Raw genomic sequence first — 20,198 nt, forward strand, 5'->3', positions numbered from 1 at the left:
ATGCATGGACCACTGCTTTGGAGAACACGTTCATGTTATATTAGAGAATATGCATATTTGGGAGGGGTAGATAGGCTACAGACTATGTTTTTCATATTTTCAGTTAATACCCCCAAATTATAAAGACCAGGCAGTTGCAATGCTGCACTCTAATCTTCTGGTAAGATTAGACATTTTGAGTAAATAGACTGTTGTTTAATGTCATATGCTACATTTAAAAGGTCCCACAGCCAACAAACTCAGGTTTTCTTTACAGACATTGTAACTTTTAAAACTCAAACGTAGCCTATCCTTTCGCTGATGGTTGCTAAATGTTGTATTTCAAAACATTAGACTATAAGTGATGTACCTTAGCCTAGTTGATTACATCACATACATTGGTTAACCAAAATACGCCATACAAGCCTCATCTTTACCTTATCAAGAACCCGAAAATCTTCACAAGTATCTAAATAGTATCACTGGCCCGGCGAATTCTTCGACATCGCCAACGTTATGTGGTTTAGATTAAATACTTTTCCGTTTTGTAAAATAGGAAGATTATGGCCTCTTCCACCTTCAATCTGTTGAGCATGTTTTACGTCCCCTTTAAGGATACTTGCCTCTGACAACCCAAGCCAATGAGAGTATCCGCTGGACTTTACAATCAAGAAACAAACACCAGTGGTGGTTTAAAGGGATGAGCCACTCGCCCCCACCCCGAGCACACTCTCGTGTCGGTCTCGTTATTTTATCACGTGTCAGCGGATCTAGGGTCTCAATAATGAACTGGACACTTGGGTATTGCGCATGCGTAAAATGTGCTTGGAGATGAGGTGTCAGTCTTGGAGTAGTCGACTTTTAAAAAGCTTCGGCAACCCGTGATATGACGACTTCGCTGGTTCTGCATCCACGCTGGGCGGACACCTTAATGTACGTATATGAAAAAAGCCCGAATGAAAATAATCAGAATAAAAACCAGTCAATGGAGGGACTAGGCGGGAATTGTCCTGCTACTCACTGCAGGGAACTGATCTCGCACTCAGCGTTGGGACGACACTCCGGCAGCCTAAGCCACCAGGGTTCTGTGTACTCGGAAATACCCTCCCAGGACACAGGGCGACATTGCCCCGCTACCCAGACTTCTTCTAGCACCACCCTGGGTTATGGCTACCCGTTCGGAAGCCCTTATTACGGTTGTCGATTGTCACACTCGCACAACGTTAACTTGCAGCAGAAGCCATGCTCTTACCACCCTGCCGAGAAGTATACAGAACCAAGCGCGACACTGCCCACGGAAGAGCTGTCAGGCAGGGCAAAGGAGTTCGCCTTTTACCCGAGTTTTGCCAGTTCATACCAGACTGTCCCAGGTTACTTGGACGTGTCTGTGGTTCCCGGTATCAGTGCGCACCCGGAACCGAGACATGATACTTTGATTCCCATGGATGGATATCAGCATTGGGCTCTATCTAATGGCTGGGACGGACAGGTGTACTGTTCTAAAGAGCAAACACAGTCAACACATCTCTGGAAATCTCCATTCCCAGGTATGAAAACCTTTTCACTTTTATTAAAATGCATGGTTCATGTAATGTTTAATAATACCAAGTGGTTTTTACGCTTCACACTTGTGCAGTGCAGGTAACACTAACTAAGACGAACAGGACCAGCAGTGTGTGTGTGTGTGTGTGCGCGCGCGCCCGCAGTGTTTCCCCTATATTCATTTAGCAGTGGTAGCCCACCGTTTCTAAATTGTTGCCACTCCTGTAAAAAATGTAATAGAAAATGTGTATAAATATATACATTTTTTTGCAGGGGTGGCAACAATTTACCAACTTTGGGCTACCACTGTGTACATATCTCTCTAAGAAAGGATCGACATTTCATTACATACATTTGCTTTTATTTATTAATTCATTTATTAATTTAAAACCCGTTTCCTTTGTATAGCCTTGTTATATAAAACAGCTTATGACTATAACGCACTTGAAGTGCATGATATGACAGGGTAGTGACAGTGTTTGTTTATGTTCGTCTTTGCGTTCAATTCCGGGGAAGAGGCCATTTTTCAAAAGCCGGATATTGAACGAGAAACAATGCAAAAAAACAACACCTTTGATTTTATAGTCGCTACAATGAGGTTTATGGATTGGAGCAGGGCACCGTTGCCCTCCCAGATAAAATAACAGATATTTGCTCATTGCAGTAAATCTAGTCATAACAGGGAGTGGTGCCTTGAAGCTCGCGATTTTTACGCCTTGCGTTTATTCTCAATTTGCTATTGCGAGCACATTTGTTTTCATTTTTTTTCGTGAATATTTCAAATTGAATGCCAAGTCAAGGGTGACTCCATATAGTGTGTGTGTGTGTGTGTGTGTGTGTGTGTGTGTGTGTGTGTGTGTGTGTGTGTGTGTGTGTGTGTGTGTGTGTGTGTGTGTGTGTGTGTGTGTGTGTGTGTGTGTGTGTGTGTGTGTGTGTGTGTGTGTGTGTGTGTGTGTGTGTGTGTGTGTGTGTGTGTGTGTGTGTGAGAGAAGTAAATTATCCATAGGCTGTGAATGCGTTGAGTCAATTCATAGAAATATGCATTTTCAGTTTTGTTTCCATTTTATAAGTAGCCTTAGAAACCTTTCATGTATAAATTGTCTAGTTCAACCGAATTGATCCGTTAGTTATGTTGTGACACTCCGTTATATATACAGCAGAGAGACAAGTAGGCCGATTGCCACTATTGAATAGCAGATTAGATTTCTGAATACTACCTTGTTGACGAATAGCTCATAGATTGATGGGCTTATCATTCACAATCTAGTAAAAAGTTGACACATATGACATTTGGAGCTTGTATTACCTCTTGTCGTAGGCCAATACAGTCAATAGCCTATTGTAATATAATGTAGTATTGGGGCTATATGCCCATAACACAGAATATACTTACTGTGTTTGAACAGTCAAACATTTTCATATATACTGTACAGTTTTATTTTTTTATTGTCCTTGGTTCGACTGACCAATTAACCATTCATAATGTTGTTCATGACCTCATTAAAATAGTCCTTTATATAATCTCTGCTGTCGATGCACTCCTATATTAAACCCTCTGAAATAAAACTCAGTAGAATGAATAAATAGGCTATAATAGGACTGTTAACAAACCAAACTAATGAGCTTGTGTGTGCACACGCACAACCCAGCCGCATGATCAAATGAATAGGGTGTGATGTCTTCTACTACATCAATTGAAGCTGCATTCAAGTGTAAAATCAGGGGCCATTAATATAGATAGGATTAGTTGCCCAGCCTATTCCCAACCTATTACAAGTGGGTGAACTTGGGTGGTTCGAGCCCTGAATTCTGATTGGCTGACCGCCATGGTACTGTATATCAGACCGTGTACCACGTGTGTATGACAAAACATTTATTTTTACTGCTCTATTTACGTTGGTAACCAGTTTACAATAGCAAAATGGCACATCGGGTGTTTGTGGTATATTGCTAATATACCAAATCTAAGGGCTGTATCCAGGCCCTACGTGTTCTGTCGTGCATAAGAACAGCCCTTGGCCTTGGTATATACCACACCCCAATGTGCCTTCTTGCTAATCATAGCCCCAATTCAGATTATTAAGGCTTAATATTCACAGTGTTTTCCTGTCACTATGCCAATTGCATTTTTATGCATATGTTACATATCTATGTTTGGACTAAATGGTCACCATGGTGTGCCTAGCCAGCAGGTCACCGTGATAGAAGTCAGTATTAGACATACATCCATGTCTGAGGACTTCAGGAGATGGGCTTGGCGAGGCTGAAGTAATTTAAACATTTAGATAATACGCTATATATACAAAAGTATGTGGACACCCCTTCAAATTAGTGGATTCAGTTATTTCAGCCACACCCGTTGCTGACAGGGGTGTAAAATCGAGCACACAGCCATGCAATATCCATAGACAAACATTGGCAGTAGAATGGCCATTGCTGAACAGCTCAGTGACTTTCAACGTGGCACCATCATAGGATGCCATCTTTCCAACAACTCAATTTGTCACATTTCTGCACTGTTAGAGCTGCCGTGGTCTACTGTAATTGCTGTTATTGTGAAGTGGAAACGTCTAGGAGCAACAATGGCTCAGCTGCGAAGTTGTAGGTCACACAAGCTCACAGAATGGGACCACTGAGTGCTGAAGTGCATAGCACGTAAAAAATCATCTTCTGTTCTCAGTTGCAACACTCACTACAGAGTTCCAAACTGCCTCTAGAAGCAACGTCAGGAAAATAGCTGTTCATCTGGAGCTTCATAAAATTGGTTTCCATGGCCCGAGCAGCTGCACACAAGCCTAAGATCACCATACGCAATGCCAAGCACCGGCTGGAGTGGTGGAAAGCTCGCCACTATTGGACTCTGAAGCAGTGGAAACGCGTTCTCTGGAGTGATGAACCACACTTCATCTTCTGGCAGTCCGACCGATGAATCTAGGTTTGGCGGATGCCAGGAGAATGCTACCTACCTCAATGTATAGTGCCAACTGTAAAGTTTGGTGGAGGAGGAATAATAGTCTGGAGCTGTTTTTTATAGTTCGTCTAGGCCCCTTAATTCCAGTGAAGGGAAATATTAACACTACAGCGTACAATGACATTCTAGACGATTCTGTGCTTCCAACTTTGTGGCAACAGTTTGGGGAAGGCCCTTTCCTGTTTTAACATGACAATGCCCCCGTGAACAAAGTGAGATCCATACAAAAATGGTTTTCGAGATTGGTGTGGAAGAACTTGACAGAGCCCTGACTTCAACCCCATGAACACATTTGAGATTAATTGGATTGCCAACTGCAATTCAGATCCACATACTTTTGGTCATGAAGTGTATATTTTGATATAACTATACCATAATGACTGCAATCTAACCGTAGCCTACCTCAAATATTTAGGCCCATATTTAGGCCCTTAATAAAGTAGCCTATAGCCTAGCCCTGCCCAATCTACGAGACCATTTTAAATGCAATGCATCAGAATCCAGTGCTGGGTGCTTTCACATTGTTCTGCCTGTAATAAAACCAAATAAAAAACAATATTTCCAATTGTTTCTTCTCATTTTCAAATGTAGGCTAACAGTCGTTGTTTTCTCGGCCTTCCTTTCAGTGTGTTATGCCCTTCTTTTCTCAGATGTCGTCCCTTTGCAGCCAGAGGTCAGCAGCTACAGACGAGGCCGCAAAAAGAGAGTTCCTTACACCAAGATCCAGCTGAAGGAACTAGAGAAAGAGTACGCAGGCAGCAAGTTCATCACCAAAGACAAGAGACGTCGAATATCTGCCACTTCTAATCTCTCTGAACGCCAGGTCACCATCTGGTTCCAGAACCGGCGGGTGAAGGAGAAAAAATGTGTCTGTAAATCTAAATCAAGCTCTCACATGCATGCCACTTGATTCAGTCCAATCTCACTGGCATGACAACTCAAATACTTTTTATCACAGAAACGCTCGATATTTATACATCGACAGAATTCTCACCTATGATGCATTGCACAACACAAACTTAATCTCACCTCCCTATTTGGACACAAACTGGGGGGAAATACAGAAGATTGAATGAAAACTGGTTGGAACGAATGATCACATCCTTACAGGGGCATCAAAAGCAATACCAGCATTGTTGGTATAGCCTCAGACCTAAATTACAAACTTTTGTGCCTGATACAGTAAACGGAGGTCTTTGGTGATTTCATACAGTTATCTTGTTCAGACATTGTCAGGTGTTGGACACATCAAGACTGAACTCACTTTTCAATGATATTGTATATGGCCGTTTTAGTTTGATCCCACGGGATTGAGCAAGGTTACTATTGTCTATTGTACAGTACCATGCATATTTAATTACAAGTTGTCTCGTATGACAGGGGTTGTAAATTGCTACAGACTATTTTATGGTTCTCATATTTTGATCATTTTTGTCAGTGAAGGATATGTCTCTGTAATGCAACTGGAATGATTGTAATCCGTATAAGAGTATTAAAAAGTATTGCAGAATCTTTTGCCAATTGGTTTGTATAGTGAGTTAGTAGGTCTTATAGCATTCGGGCTGTGCATTCTGATTGTAAGACATTTTATTCCTTTTATTTGGTGCAGTATTTGAACTGTGATGTGGTGCTCGATCGAAATGTACTCAATGGAGACATGTTTCATAAATAAAGAAATATAACGATCAAACAAGATCAAATGGACCTGTTTTCTATGGAATCTGTTATCTATTTTATCGACATGAACCTCTATCTGAACCCGTCTCCCACTTATCAGGTTTTATCGCTTAATGTCTACTCTGGGGTGTGGTGCCAGGAAGATGACCTCTCGCTCAACGTCAACAAAACTAAGGAGATGATTGTGGACTTCGGGAAACAGCAGAGGGAGCACCCCCCCCCCCCCCCTATCCACATCGATGGGACCACAGTGGAGAAGGTGGAAAGCTTCAAGTTCCTTGGCGTACACATCACTGACAAACTGAAACCCTCACAAACTTTTGCAGATGCATAAATTAGAGCATCCTGTCGGGCTCTATCGCCGCCTGGTACGTCAACTATATCGCCCACAACCGCAAAGCTCTCCAGAAGGTGTTGCGGTCTGCACAACTCATCACCGGGGGCAAACTTCCCGAGCTCCAGGACACCTACAGCACCCGATGCCATAAGAAGGCCAAAAAGATCATCAAGGACATCAACCATCCGAGCCACTGCCTGTCCACCCCGCCATCATCCAGAAGGCGAGGTCAGTACAGGTGCATCAAAGCTGGGACCGAGAGAATGAAAAACATCTTCTATCTCAAGGCCATCGGACTGCTAAACAGCCATCACTAGCAAATCAGGGGTGGCTGCCTATAGACATCGATTAGGAATCACTGGCCACTTTTAGAAATGGATCATTAGCCACTTTAATAATGTTCTGTATCTAGCATTACTCATCTCATATGTATAAACCGCGCTCCACACTAGTCTACCGTATCTTAGTCGCTTTTAAATTGTGTTTAAATATTTGATCACCCATTTCGTATGTATATACTGTATTGTATTCTGGACTACACCACTGACTGTTAAACAGCCATCTCCAGCACGTCAAAGGCTGCTGCCTATAGACATAGATTATTACTCTGGGGCGGCAGGTAGCCTAGTGGTTAGAGCATTGGACTAGTAACTGGAAGGTTGTAGTATAGAATCCTCCTGCTGACAAGGTAAAAATCTGTCGTTCTGCTTCTGAACAAGGCAAGGCAATGTTCCTAGGCTGTATCTTAGTCACTTTTCATTGTTTGTAGATATTGCATCACCCATCTCATATGTATATTCTGTACTCTAGAGGCTGTAGCCTCTGACGTGCTTAAGATGGCTGTTTAACAGTCAGTGGTGTAGTCCAGAAAACTGTATATATATTCTTAATCTATTCCTTACTTAGATTTACGTGTATTTTGGGTATATGTTGTGAAACTGTTAGATATTACTTGTTAGATATTACTGCACTGTCGGATATAGAAGAACAAGCATTTCGCTACACCACATCTGCTAAAATGACCAATACATTTAGATTCGATTTGAATCTATCTATCTTTGTCTGAGGTCTTCACCAACTGACACACACTGGTTGAATCAACGTTGTTTCTACGTAATTCCAATGAAATTACGTGGAACCAACGTGGAATTGACGTTGAATTGCGCATTGACAATTAGATGGCGCATGAGAGCTAAGACTGTATACGCAAATGTTGTGCAAATCAGAAAAGCATATGGACTTTTGTTGAGATACCAAATTATGGACCACAATCCAAAAAAAGGAAATAATAACCTATGTTGATATTCTAGTTAGGTTATTATGATGCATGTTGGAAAATGTTCTTATTTGGTAAATAAACAGCAGTCCAACCTCAAATGTTCAAGTGGAATCGTTAATAAAAGTGCCGTAAATTGGACACAGCGTAATTTGATAACATTACCTCTTTGAACTTGCAAGCAACCACCTTCACTGACGTTAAGCATGGATACTCCTGGACTAAATGGTTAAGAACCCCTCAACTGAAAAAGGATCCATGACTATGGTTTAGATTCCAGAATGATTACGCAATCGAGACTTTGTCCTCGTCATATCATTTTAATTCTGCTTTCAAGACCAAAAGTAGATCTACTTCAGGACCAGCTGATACAAATGAACCTCCTTACTATCTTAATTCGATATTGGAAGATTGTCATGCCAATTAAATCACTTTCAAAACTGGGTTTAGCCGGTCTATAGGTTAAGTGAAAATATCTCAGTGAAAACTAAAACTACATATTCTGAATATGATTATGTCAAAATGGAATGATAGGCTAGGTATTTTGTCAAAAGAAGAATTGTCTGTGTAGATTATTAACAAAAACGTTTAGTCAGTAGACTAAACAATCTGTTACGTCGCTTTGCCGCTTGGCTGTTTCAGTTTTTATTCTCCGCAGCATTGTGATTAATTAATTAATTAATATGTGTTCCAAGATATGGAATTAACTCATTTGAGATTATCATATGACTCTTATAGCCTACATTTGTAATATTATAATATATTATCTAAAGCCTATATATACCTATGTAGACTACATTTTCTTTAATCGAAATTCGACAATGGAAATGCCACACAGTTTTGAAACAATCGGTGAATAAAATGGATAATATTTTGGGGGAAATTGGCCTTTTACGCACGCGTTTAGTTGTGCGTAAAAAAAGTATCCCTCGTGTAGCACCTATTCCTTGAATACCGTGCATTTTACCCTAAGACATGTTAGGCTATAATTTCTTCATCAATATTCAAAAATTATTTTACAGGTTCATAATAATCCATATTTCAACTCTATTATCTTGCATCTGTGTCTCAAATTCACTTTTTTTTGCTGAAAATCTTTAGTGAACATGCGAGCCCACCATTTCAAAATGAAGGTGTAAACGAATACCGAGCTACTAGTTGCGTGCGAAGACTGCATGAAGCATCTCCTATCTGAATTGACAGATCCTAATGGTTTTATTTTTAAATCTCGACTAAATACTCTATAGGCCTACGTGACAGTGCTTTTGGCATATTGGTAAGATTGATTGTGGATGACGTGTGATTAGAGCACATAAGAGGCTATACGTATCTTTAAATATGCTATCTAAGGTATCCTGAGTGTTTCTTAATTTAATCGAGCAAAATTCATTAGCTGACTTGGTAGGCTTGGTAGTCCATTGAGCTCAAATAGTAGCCCAATTTGCGCCATAGTCGTGTTGATTATTAATGTAGGCCATACTCTCTAAAACGCAACAAATCCGTCCTACTTTTAACCATAGGCCTTGTTTGCTAGTATATTTTGTTAAATAAACTTTTAGCAGATGTTTTTGGGCTTGTATCGTACCCTGAAATGCAACTGCGGAGCTCCTTGTCTTTTGTGTCTGTACGTGACTTCTTGGCTACCCTTGACCATGACTATGCAGTCACTTTGACCTTGACATAACAACAGCTCGCGCATAGCAAACTAGGGAAGGTTGTGCTTCCTTTCTCTGGTGGGATGGATGGTGGGCCTCGCGGTTTGTTTGCAAGGCAATAGAATGTTTGTTCTAGTCTAGACAGGTTATCGCTAGCATTCCATAAAATAGTTTACTGTCAATGCTTCATCATCCCCAAAGTATAGCCATTTTAATCCGTTTCTGTCGTTCATTTATATTTCTTATTCTTAGTATGTTTCCTTATTTTCTTCCTTGACGGTTTTACAGAATAATCTCGCCCCGGTCTCAGACCTTAAATTAAACAGCACACTTACACAGTCATCATAGGGAGTGTGTCGTATTTTGAGCATGTATAACAGGTAGACAGACCATTGACTTCTTGCAAGTCCATCAGGTTTGACACTGACAAGTTTGAGCTGCAGCGTTCTTTTCAAATCGAGATTTAAGGTGTGCGCCTTGCGATGAGCTGTGCATCTGCCTTAAAGGAAAACAGACGTGGCCCATGAACTCATTTTGAAGGTATGTAGGCTGTTTTTATACCTTGAGTTGACATAGATGTGCAGAACTGTATGGCTATATAAACAGTGTATACCTGCTCCGTTTCAGATTTAGGACTTCAATAATAGGAAAGAGAAAAGCGGCATGAGATTTGTCCTCTTAAGATGTAACTTTATTTATTGATGTGTGCATGCACACCTATGGTCGTATTTTTGCATGTGGGGAGTGCAGTAGCCCAAGGTTATGAACTATCACTCATTTTGCTTACACAATTTCATTAAGTAGCCTAGATGGCACTGGTAGAAAACAACCTTAAAGGTTCTGTAATAGGAATAGCATGTTTTAGTGAAGACAGGCAGCTTCGAAACTAATTGGTTTGTTATTTTGTTTAATTTTAAAGAAGAAAAAATGAAAGAGAGTTTTTAAGAGTTTAAGAGTTTTTAAAGAAAAAACTATTTTATTGGAATATATTGCGAGAATTGTACAATCATAGGCCTATGGAGGCGTTTAGCGCACACTTTTGATAGACTGTACATATTGGAAAAGCACGGCCTAATTCTTGCTTGGTTTCGATCACTGCTCTTATAAAACCAAATATCTGAAAATCTACAAATTCATTTCTAGAATGGAAATAAGTCACACACACACAACCATTTGAAACAGTTGTTGAACAAATGGCAAACATTTGAAAGAAGTAGTGAGCCTTTTACGCACGTGTAAAATAGTGTAGCATTCACTTATCCAATGAAATATAATACAATGTGGATTATATTTTCAGTTTAGATTGTTCATGTTTAGGCCCATGCATTACGTTTCTGAGCTGTGGGCAATCGGTATTCATTAGACTATCTGATGTTTCAATTTCACATTTCGGTATATCAAAACATTTGAAATGGCTTTTGACAAATATCACTTTGTTATGTCTCTGTAAAGCACGTAGTTGAGCTGCTTGTTTACATTTAAAATCACTGGGCATCGATACCGTAATACTGTATTATTTTGTCTCACTTGTAGCCTGCCTACATTTGAACAGTGTTCCTTAACTAAAAAGTCCACAATGTAGCTCGTTTTTGGATAACATTTTTAAATATTAGGTTATATTTCTTTGTTGAATATCTTGTCACATTATGTCTTCAGTTTTATGTTTTATAATTTACATAATTTACATGATATAATTTAGCCTACATTAACACAGGGATTTTGTCCACTCGTGTGAGTCAATATCTTACATTAGAACCGTGGGGACCGATCTAGGGAAAGAGCTCAGAGAGAGGAGGCTTTCATGGTCAGTCGACCAGAGTTTAAGCCGGAGTATGAGTGAGTGAATATGTGCAGTCCTGAGTGGGCATGCTGAACTGAGAAGGAGGATGACAGCCTCTGGTGGTGGATGGATGGAAATTTCAGGAAGTAGTGGATGGATTAACCCTTGGCAGTATATAGGTGAGCAGAATTGGAAGAAGAACAACATTGTCGCGTTTTAGATTTTTTTTATCAAAAGATTTGTCTGAATGATCTGAGATTTTATTACGTATTGCCACCTCAACCACCCACCCAGAAATGTTTCGTTTTTATCAATTGTAGTTGATAGTAGTAGTCTAATTAATCTTTTTTTGAATTGAGGTTTTTATAGCATGTCATGTTGCATGATTTAAAGCTAGTTTGTCAGCCAGAAGAACTGCCTTTATCCTGAACAGCTGAACTGTGTTCGAGTTGACATTGCATCAGCAAAAAGCTGCAGCCGTTCCTTTCAGATGACGCATTCACACGCAGGGAAATTACATATTGTAACATATTATGGCAGATGTTTATTTTAAGCAAAAATTATTGGCGACGAAATATGATTAACAGTTTTTATTGTTATAACTAATTCTGGATTAGTAATTTGGTAGGTAATCGGAAGTCTTTATGACACACACAATCATACACACACACACCACACACAGACAGATTTATGAGATTTGTATCACAGTGCAAAAACCGCATGTGGGTCCATAATATGCGGTTGTGCCTTACCAAACAAATCACACGGACTGTTACAAAATAGGTCATATATCCTACAAATAGAAAACATAATTCCAAAAGTATTTGAAGCCATCCCAGGTGATGTTTTAGGCTATGTATTTGTTGTATATATTCAGGGTTTAGGGTAAACAAAATGTAGCCTACCAAATAATGTAGGCCTATCGATTGGAGTTAAGATGCAATTGACTCAGTATGAATATTTTCTTATTCAATGCCCATGAAGTATATAATGTGCCCATGAAGTATATTATGTGCCCATGTAGTAGCCTAAATTTCATATTACGAATTGCAGATGTCTTGTAAAGTAAACCTTATAAGCCTAGTTAAATTGAGGCTTGTTTATTTTATCCAACTCTCTTCTTTTTGTTTACTTTAGCTGTCTTTATACGATAATACATTATACGTACATTATACTTTACCATTTTGTTTAGATCAAGCCATTGATTGTGTAGTAAATTGGTACTTAGATTTTTCATTTGAATTTGACTGAAGTAAAAACACGTTCTGTTTTTATTGAGTTGTAGACTAATCAAACGTGGATTACATTTAAAATAGCCTTGTAATCTGTGTCAAACTCAGATTAAAATTGTACAAAATGATATCGATGCCATGTTGATGAAGTTGTTGAAATAATGAAGAAACAATCAAGTGCTAACATGTGCTGATGAAGGCGCCCCGACACGCGTCAGCATTAAACATTATTGAAGGAGGTTAAGTCGCAGTCCTTAGTTTCTTTTATATTCCAGTGTCCAATTGTGTTTCTTAGATTGCCAATTTAATATGGCTATTGGTGTTGCCTGTACGAAACCTATAGGCTGTAGGCTGAATAATTATATAATTTCATTCTCACGAAAAATCATTACAAATTTCAAAAACATTCATATATTGATGGGACAAATATAATTAGGCTACTCAACTATTAGATAACTCAAGTGCTATACTTGTTTATATGCTACCATCTAAGAATGAGCTATAGTGGCCTAATGTAAACACGTCTGATAAATATTTGGTTTCAGGATGATTTTGGGGGGGACAAACGAGGCTCATGAGTTTCAAAACGGTGCTGTAACTTTGACAACATGTTGTAACGAACTCAAAGGAAGGACACGCTCTTTGTTGACGCTATTGTCCCTGCCTGGACATGGCGAGAGATTCCAGTTGTGTCAATGAGCCAGCAGACATCAATGCACTAGACAGTGACCTTGAACTGCCGAAGCGCCAATTGGTAGGCCCATTGCGTTCTAAGTTTTTTTTTTTACGTAAAGAAAGAACTTGAGTCAGAGAAACGCGGAAGTTCAATCACCTTTTTACAACCTAACTGTATGTTCAAATGTTGTGTTCAATATAAATATAAGTGATCTTGTTGTTTTTTCTTATTCCTTTCGAGGCGTCAGGTTTTGTAGTTATTCTTTTTGTTCAATGGTTGTCATTATGCGGCATGGGTAGGCCTTATCTTCTCTTTCACCAAGGTAACTTCCGTGTTTGCCAAACGGACTGTTCTTTAACCTCATAACTTGTGATAAGCACTGTGTGCGCTGAGAAATGGATAGGCTACATTAGCACAAACATCAAATATGTATTGGTCTGTGTGTTAGTGATCCTAGATATCATAAACTGTTGTTATGAGATTCCCATTGCTACTTTGGTCAATACCATCCTAGTACCCTAACATTTAAATTGACTGAAGCGGTGAATGACTGGAGGTCGATGACTGATGGTGTCTTTTTCTGATAATAATTATAATACGCCTACAACATTTTGTGAACTTTTGCAGCACATAGGCCTACTCCGCGTAACTAGTTGCGGCAGGTAGCCTTGTGGTTAGAGCTTTGGCCCGTAACCGTAAAGTTGCTGGATCGAATCCCCGAGCTGACAAGGTGAAAATCTGTTCCCCGGCAGGTCGTCATTGTAAACAAGCATTTGTTCTTTATAACTGACTTGCTTAGTTTAAAAATATATATGTATTTTTTTTAAACGAATCCAAACGCTATTGATTTGAAAATACACGGCAAATGAACGATCCAATAACTACATCAGTTATTTGAGGCAGAACAAAACAGCTTACAAGACCACAAACACTCCTTGGAAATCCATGTCATGTGTTTTATTAGTTTGTATTTGCAGTCATTTGTTTATGGAAAGAAGTATGCAAATGCACATTTGTTAGTTATAAATGTGGCATTGTATATTAGGCCTTTTTCCATCCTTCTTGTCGAATATGAATCCTTACAGACACTATCATTTATTTTGTTGTCGCATCGCAGAAGCTGCTGCAGAAGCCAATGCTTCCATGTAAGTGATATGTATGGGCAGGTTTATTACACATTGATAAAATAGCGACTCCTCTCTTTAAGATGTGGAGTATGCACACATAGGCCCACTATTGCACTGTAACAAGAATGGCAATCCATTAGTAATTTCTTAATATGCAATGTTTTGTTGACAGCTACGTAATTGCTATCATTTGGCAAGTAGGCAAATTATTAGAAAGCGGTGAAGTTTGTCAGGAATTTCGAGAATAGCAACATTAGGCCTACACGAGTAATGTTAAAATGAAAAGTGTGTAGTGGGTAGTGGGTAGGCCTATGTCTAAGCCAAAAATTACGTCTTTGTTCAATTTCATTTCATACACGTTGTTGTGTGGCAATGGAACACTTTCCTAATTGCACCAGCCAGTCTCCTCATGGAAATGCGCACGGCTCAATACATGCCTATTTTGCCATTTCTTTCCATGAAATATTATCATTACTCGGTGAGCCCTTGTTTCGCAGTATCATACAGATAGATGTTTAGTTACCCAACTTGTTTGGGACAGGGGCGCTCAATTGCAAATCATTGAATAAAAACGCACTGTGATTAATTTCGACTGATGACGCGCTTTTAGACTGCTTTGACCACCTTGCTAAACCCACATAAAAATAATCGTTTATAACAAGCTACCGAATGTATGGCTACGAACGTTTAATGGGATAAATGTTGAAGTTGTTCCTTGGAAATGCTCTTAAAATAACCTTATTGCAGATCATCTTTTTTTACAGAGCCAAAGGTTTCAACTTACTGACCCCACTACTGTAAATACGAGAGAAGTGAGGCTGTGAGTATCAGTCGTTCCCTAAAATAGACCCGTAAAGTGGAGCATCACAGCTTTATATGACATTCAATTCGTCTGTAATTTGCTCTAAAATAAAGAGTGAGGCATGCACACCCAACAATGGTAGATATTTGGTGGGGTGGGGGGGGGGGACAATATAACACTTACAGGCCTTTGTGCAGCTGCCTTGTAACCGTTAAATGACATATTAAAAAGAAATGGCAGGCTCTGGGAAAACTTTACTAAGATAAATATGGCCTGTAGCCTAATATTAATGGATTGGGTCATCACTTGAAAATTAAAGAGTAGAGTATTTTGAAGCAATAAAGAGAAATAAAACAAGCAATGAAGAGAAAACAAACCCAGATTTTATTTGGCATAAAATGTACTTTAAAAAGCATATAAAACCCATAATACAGAAGTGAATGTTTGTTTGGTCAGACATGGACATAGTGGGTGGCACCTTCTGTAACGCAAGTTGGTGAAGACATGTGACTCTATTCCGACCAATCAGGCGCGCCGCTCGGTTTCACTATGTTAAATGTCAGATCCCTATAAACTAGAAGCTCTTGGTCGGCCGCCGAAATGGGCGAGCATAATCTTCTTAATCCCGGTTCCGGGTTTGTGGGACCTTTGGTAAACATCCACACTGGAGACACATTTTACCTCCCTAATTTCAGAGCGTCCGGGGGACAACTGGCGGGTCTAACCTCTCTCTCCTACCCAAGAAGGGAGAATGTATGCTCGCTCCCTTGGACCCCTTCAGAGCCGTGCAATGGATATCCTCAATCCTACTTTAGCAGTCCCATGCCCATTAATCCCTCTTTCAACCGTGCATGTGAAATCACCAGACAAGATGAAAGCAAATGTTTTTACAGCAATGGTGTCGGCAACAGGGAACCCTGCGCTGAAAGCGCAATCCTCAAACGTGAAGAGAGGGCAAGAGGAGACTCCTCTTCCTCCATAACGACGGAGCATGGACTGCACAACGGGATGGGCAACAATGGTACATTTTCCAAGTACGACTATGGCCCCGAGCAGTTGACCCAAGATCCGCCAACCTGTCAATCCCTAGAATCTGACTCCAGTTCATCGCTGCTAAATGAAGGGAGCAAATCTTCTGCAGGCATCGCTCAGGCGTTGACATCCCCTGGCAATCACGCACTAAGCACAGCAGCGGGTGGAGGTGAGTTATTGGACATTAACAATGGAATGTAATGTGGTTGTTTTTGTCATTGGAATCTTATTTCTTGATTTGTTGATAGTCCTGTTGCTCGTCTTTATAAATTCTTAGGATGCTGAATTTACACGAGGCTTGCATGTTGGGGTGGGCGCCGCTAGGGGAAGCATTCAATGAAGGGTACATATTTTCGTTTACACACCAGTAAACCCTTACAGCACCATAAAAATTCGATGTTGTTTGTGGTAAAAATTAGAATGTCTTGTGGTAAAAATGAGAATTGACACACAATATTTGGAACAATTTCAACCTATAGGATTTCAGGGAAAACAGACTCAAGGTTTTTGATAGTTTGTTGCAAATAAAATCAGACACCGAAAAAAATACATGCTGTTATTCACAATAACTCTAGCTTGCATGCCTTTGGCAATTCGATATGCTTGCATGCTTGAGAGTGAGACTATCGTTATTGACGACCTTAATTGCCACTGTAAACCTGACTAATGTGAATTACAGCGTATCTATCCACAATCAAATTACAAGATTTCATACGTCCCACTGTCTCATCACACATTCTTTGGTGAAATTCAAAATTGTGAATACCTTTTACATAATAAACAGTAGTAGTATAATATAATTTGTTTGAGTGTCCATATTCTACTCTGAATGTTAACTCATGTTTTTAAATGAGTCTGTTTTAAGACTGGGCCAGGAACTGCTCACACTGATGACAAAAACTTTCAAAATACGTTTGATAACCAGCTCTATAGAATCAACTGATGCAGTGCAGGACTTTTACCTTATCTTGGCGATGTATGCCAAACTATAGACTGTGGAGCCTATACGTTCATCCATGCTCACCCATCCACTTCTTCTCCCCCTCTCCAGGCGCCCCGTGGTATCCAATGCACACCCGAACCCGAAAGAAACGTAAACCCTACTCCAAACTCCAGCTGGCTGAGCTGGAAGGCGATTTCATGCTCAATGAGTTCATCACCAGACAGCGGCGTAGGGAACTCTCTGACCGCCTAAACCTCAGCGACCAACAGGTTAAAATATGGTTCCAGAACCGGCGGATGAAGAAGAAGAGATTGATGCTTAGGGAGCAGGCCTTGTCCTTCTTCTAAAAGGGAGAGAGAGGCGAAAGAGAGATTGTGAAGAGGAACATAGGCAGGCAGTATTTTAAATTAAACGTACTGTATTTTGGTGTAATCAAATTCGATCGCATAGCATGCACAGTATGAAGTCAGATGTCCTTAAGAAGGAGGACGCATCTGGTTTATCACTACATATTTCGAAAAACAAATTAATAGTCCAAATATATGTTTATCTGACGTTGAGTCGCATAAAACGTTACTAAAGTAACAGTGCAAGGGGTTAAGTATTCCCTAGCCTGTATTCTGTGTTCTTTGATAGGCCTATAGAAACATCTCATTAGTAAACGCCCTGGAATGAAAGGCACAGTAATTTGGGAAAATATTATTTGTGATTTGTACATTTTTTGATACACATATATTTGACTTTGTAGTTTCCCATAACTTTACCAATACAATACCTACACACTTGTGGCTCACTCGCTAGGGCGTAACGTCCTAGATCAACCATGGTCACAATCATATAATTTTTTTTTGGAACTAATCAAAGTTTATCCGGGGTTTAAAAATGGATTTGATTTAAGATATGAACAAGTAGCCTATAGTTGTGAAGAATATGAAGCTAACAGAAAGTTACGGATTTCATGCTATTGGATTCAAGTCAAAAGTAAATATCAATTAATAGATCAGTTCAATTCACGAATGCATAGCAGCCTGTATTTATAAACCATTTACGTCCATCGCCTGAGTTTAGTGGAATTATGATTGAACTGACCACGATTCTGTTTCATAAATTAGAGTTTATAGGGCTACTATAGCCTATACGCCTATGTAGGCGACGGTGCATTATGGCTATGGCGCATAATAGTTTACATCTAATCTACATTCCACCAGTAGTCTATTTAATAAGTCATGACATGATATTTTTCCAAAATCGACCGCAGAACCTATAACAATCATTAAATTACAGAATCCTAAAACAATTACAATGGTAATGCAAGGCTGAATTTGGGCTATGGTCTAAATAAGCATAGGCCTATTATTTGATAGCCTATTGTCTTGATCGTATAGTGGACAATAAGACAGTTTTGGGGCATGTAATTGAAATCCTTAGTTGTGTATTTTCAATCAGTCACGGGCTCTAGGGGACGTGCATGGCCACGGTCAAGGACAACAACTGGCCCTACACCCTACTGCTGTTTTTTAAATTGCGTTTCGATATTGTTTGTCAATCACAACACTTTTATTTGCCAATATCGGTTATCTGGTATTACATTTCTCGTCCCACTTAAACACACAAACACACACACACGCATTTGCTGAGTTGCAGTCTTTAAAGGCTGGGGGGACTGCGATAAGCTATTTGAGGGTATTTTGGGACGGGTGGGCAAGTGTCCATGCTGCTATTTCTGTGCGGAATGATCCGCGGATTCTCTCGACGCTTGAGCGCAAAGTAATAGTCATGACTATTTATCGACTGCGATCTGTTTACTGCAATAATAATTGGCGGCTTGTGTAGACTAATATCTTTCTCCGTAAACACTCGGACACATCCCTATTAGATCCCTCTTTAAAACGTGTATTTCCTGTGTAAATAACTGAGCAGTTGTCATGGAGGAGGTGAAAATGGTCTGGTTTAAGGCCGTCCCTTACTTAGCCCCACAAGGGCATGAATGAGGGCAGTGAAAATGGGTCCTAACTGCAAACGGCTCTTCTTTTGATTGGATTGATATTAATACCAAAAAGACTAATACATGTTTTGAGAAGTCCATGTAATGTAGGCTTGTATTGGATATCCACTGTAAGATGTGAATTAGGTGGAGAAATTGCGCAAAAAGGATTTATTGTCACGCAATTTGGGCCTATCAGTTCCATCACCAAATGCTGAAACCTTCTATGCATTGATGATTATTGCTTGTTGTCTGCTACATATTTTCTATTATCCTTATAGTCATTATCATATTGAAAGCTTTAACTAGGCTATATTTTAATGTTATAAAATGTTGTCAGTAGCTGTATTATTGTCGAAGTGACAGTGTTTGCAAGGAATTTGGAATAAGTTCTCCCCTATAGGAATTTCGTTCATGAAAATACAGTATAGATGTCCTGAATTGTTTGTGCTGCGCTCTCTCTCTCTCTCTCTCTCTCTCTCTCTCTCTCTCTCTCTCTCTCTCTCTCTCTCTCTCTCTTTCTCTTTCTCTCTCTTCCTCTTTCTCTTTCTCTTTCTCTTTCTCTTTCTCTTTCTCTTTCTCTTTCTCTTTCTCTTTCTCTTTCTCTTTCTCTTTCTCTTTCTCTCTCTCTCTCTCTCTCTCTCTTTCTCTCGCTGTCTCTCTCTCTCTCTCTTTCCCTCTCTCTCTCTCTCTCTCTCTCTCTCTCTCTCTCTCTCTCTCTCTCTCTCTCTCTCTCTCTCTCTCTCTCTCTCTCTCTCTCTCTCTCTCATCTCATCTCATATCAGTATTATTCAATATGTTACCCGTTTGTTGTCTCCACGTAATCAACTCACTTGCGAGTAGGCATATGCTATATTGTAAAAAATAGAATGTAGATAACTGCATTTTTGAATGTCCCATGTGATAAGATTTTCGTTTTGTCTGTGTTGTTATGTAACATCATATCCAGTGTATAGAATACATTGGCGATTGTGTGCCCTGCCCTGCCCTATACCAATATGAATTACATGAATGTTTCAATGTATGTGTAAGATTTATTATGTCTATTAAAATATGTTAACTTTTATATTATTATCATATTGTTAAGGTAATTATGCTGATTTTTCTGAGTTACAGTTCATATAAGGAAATCAGCGAAAACAGATATCCATCTATTGGTCATAGATACCTTAAAAAAAATGGGCC

At 39.5% G+C, this 20,198-nt stretch overlaps 2 protein-coding genes across 2 annotated transcripts; both read left to right on the top strand.

Annotated features, from left to right (window-relative positions):
• Positions 1-701: 701 nt before the first annotated feature.
• LOC109875928 (homeobox protein Hox-C13a) lies at positions 702-6,226 on the top strand. The gene is made up of 2 exons (XM_020468390.2): positions 702-1,526; positions 5,143-6,226. The coding sequence occupies exons 1-2, from the start codon at positions 866-868 to the stop codon at positions 5,400-5,402; spliced, it is 921 nt and encodes a 306-aa protein (XP_020323979.1). The 5' UTR covers positions 702-865; the 3' UTR covers positions 5,403-6,226.
• Positions 6,227-15,647: 9,421 nt separating this feature from the next.
• LOC109875929 (homeobox protein Hox-C12a-like) lies at positions 15,648-19,504 on the top strand. Its single transcript, XM_020468391.2, has 2 exons — positions 15,648-16,255; positions 17,138-19,504. The coding sequence occupies exons 1-2, from the start codon at positions 15,655-15,657 to the stop codon at positions 17,374-17,376; spliced, it is 840 nt and encodes a 279-aa protein (XP_020323980.1). The 5' UTR covers positions 15,648-15,654; the 3' UTR covers positions 17,377-19,504.
• Positions 19,505-20,198: the final 694 nt, after the last annotated feature.

Source organism: Oncorhynchus kisutch, linkage group LG5 (genome assembly GCF_002021735.2).
Source record: "Oncorhynchus kisutch isolate 150728-3 linkage group LG5, Okis_V2, whole genome shotgun sequence".
NCBI classification, from domain to species: Eukaryota; Metazoa; Chordata; class Actinopteri; order Salmoniformes; family Salmonidae; genus Oncorhynchus; species Oncorhynchus kisutch.

Excerpts from the sequence above, each read along its gene's own strand:
- LOC109875929 (XM_020468391.2), top strand. The coding sequence starts at position 15,655 with ATGGGCGAGCATAATCTTCTTAATCCCGGTTCCGGGTTTGTGGGACCT. Across the intron at positions 16,256-17,137 it reads AAGCACAGCAGCGGGTGGAG|GCGCCCCGTGGTATCCAATG; the intron begins GTGAGTTATTGG and ends CCCCCTCTCCAG.
- LOC109875928 (XM_020468390.2), top strand. The coding sequence starts at position 866 with ATGACGACTTCGCTGGTTCTGCATCCACGCTGGGCGGACACCTTAATG. Across the intron at positions 1,527-5,142 it reads CTGGAAATCTCCATTCCCAG|ATGTCGTCCCTTTGCAGCCA; the intron begins GTATGAAAACCT and ends TTCTTTTCTCAG.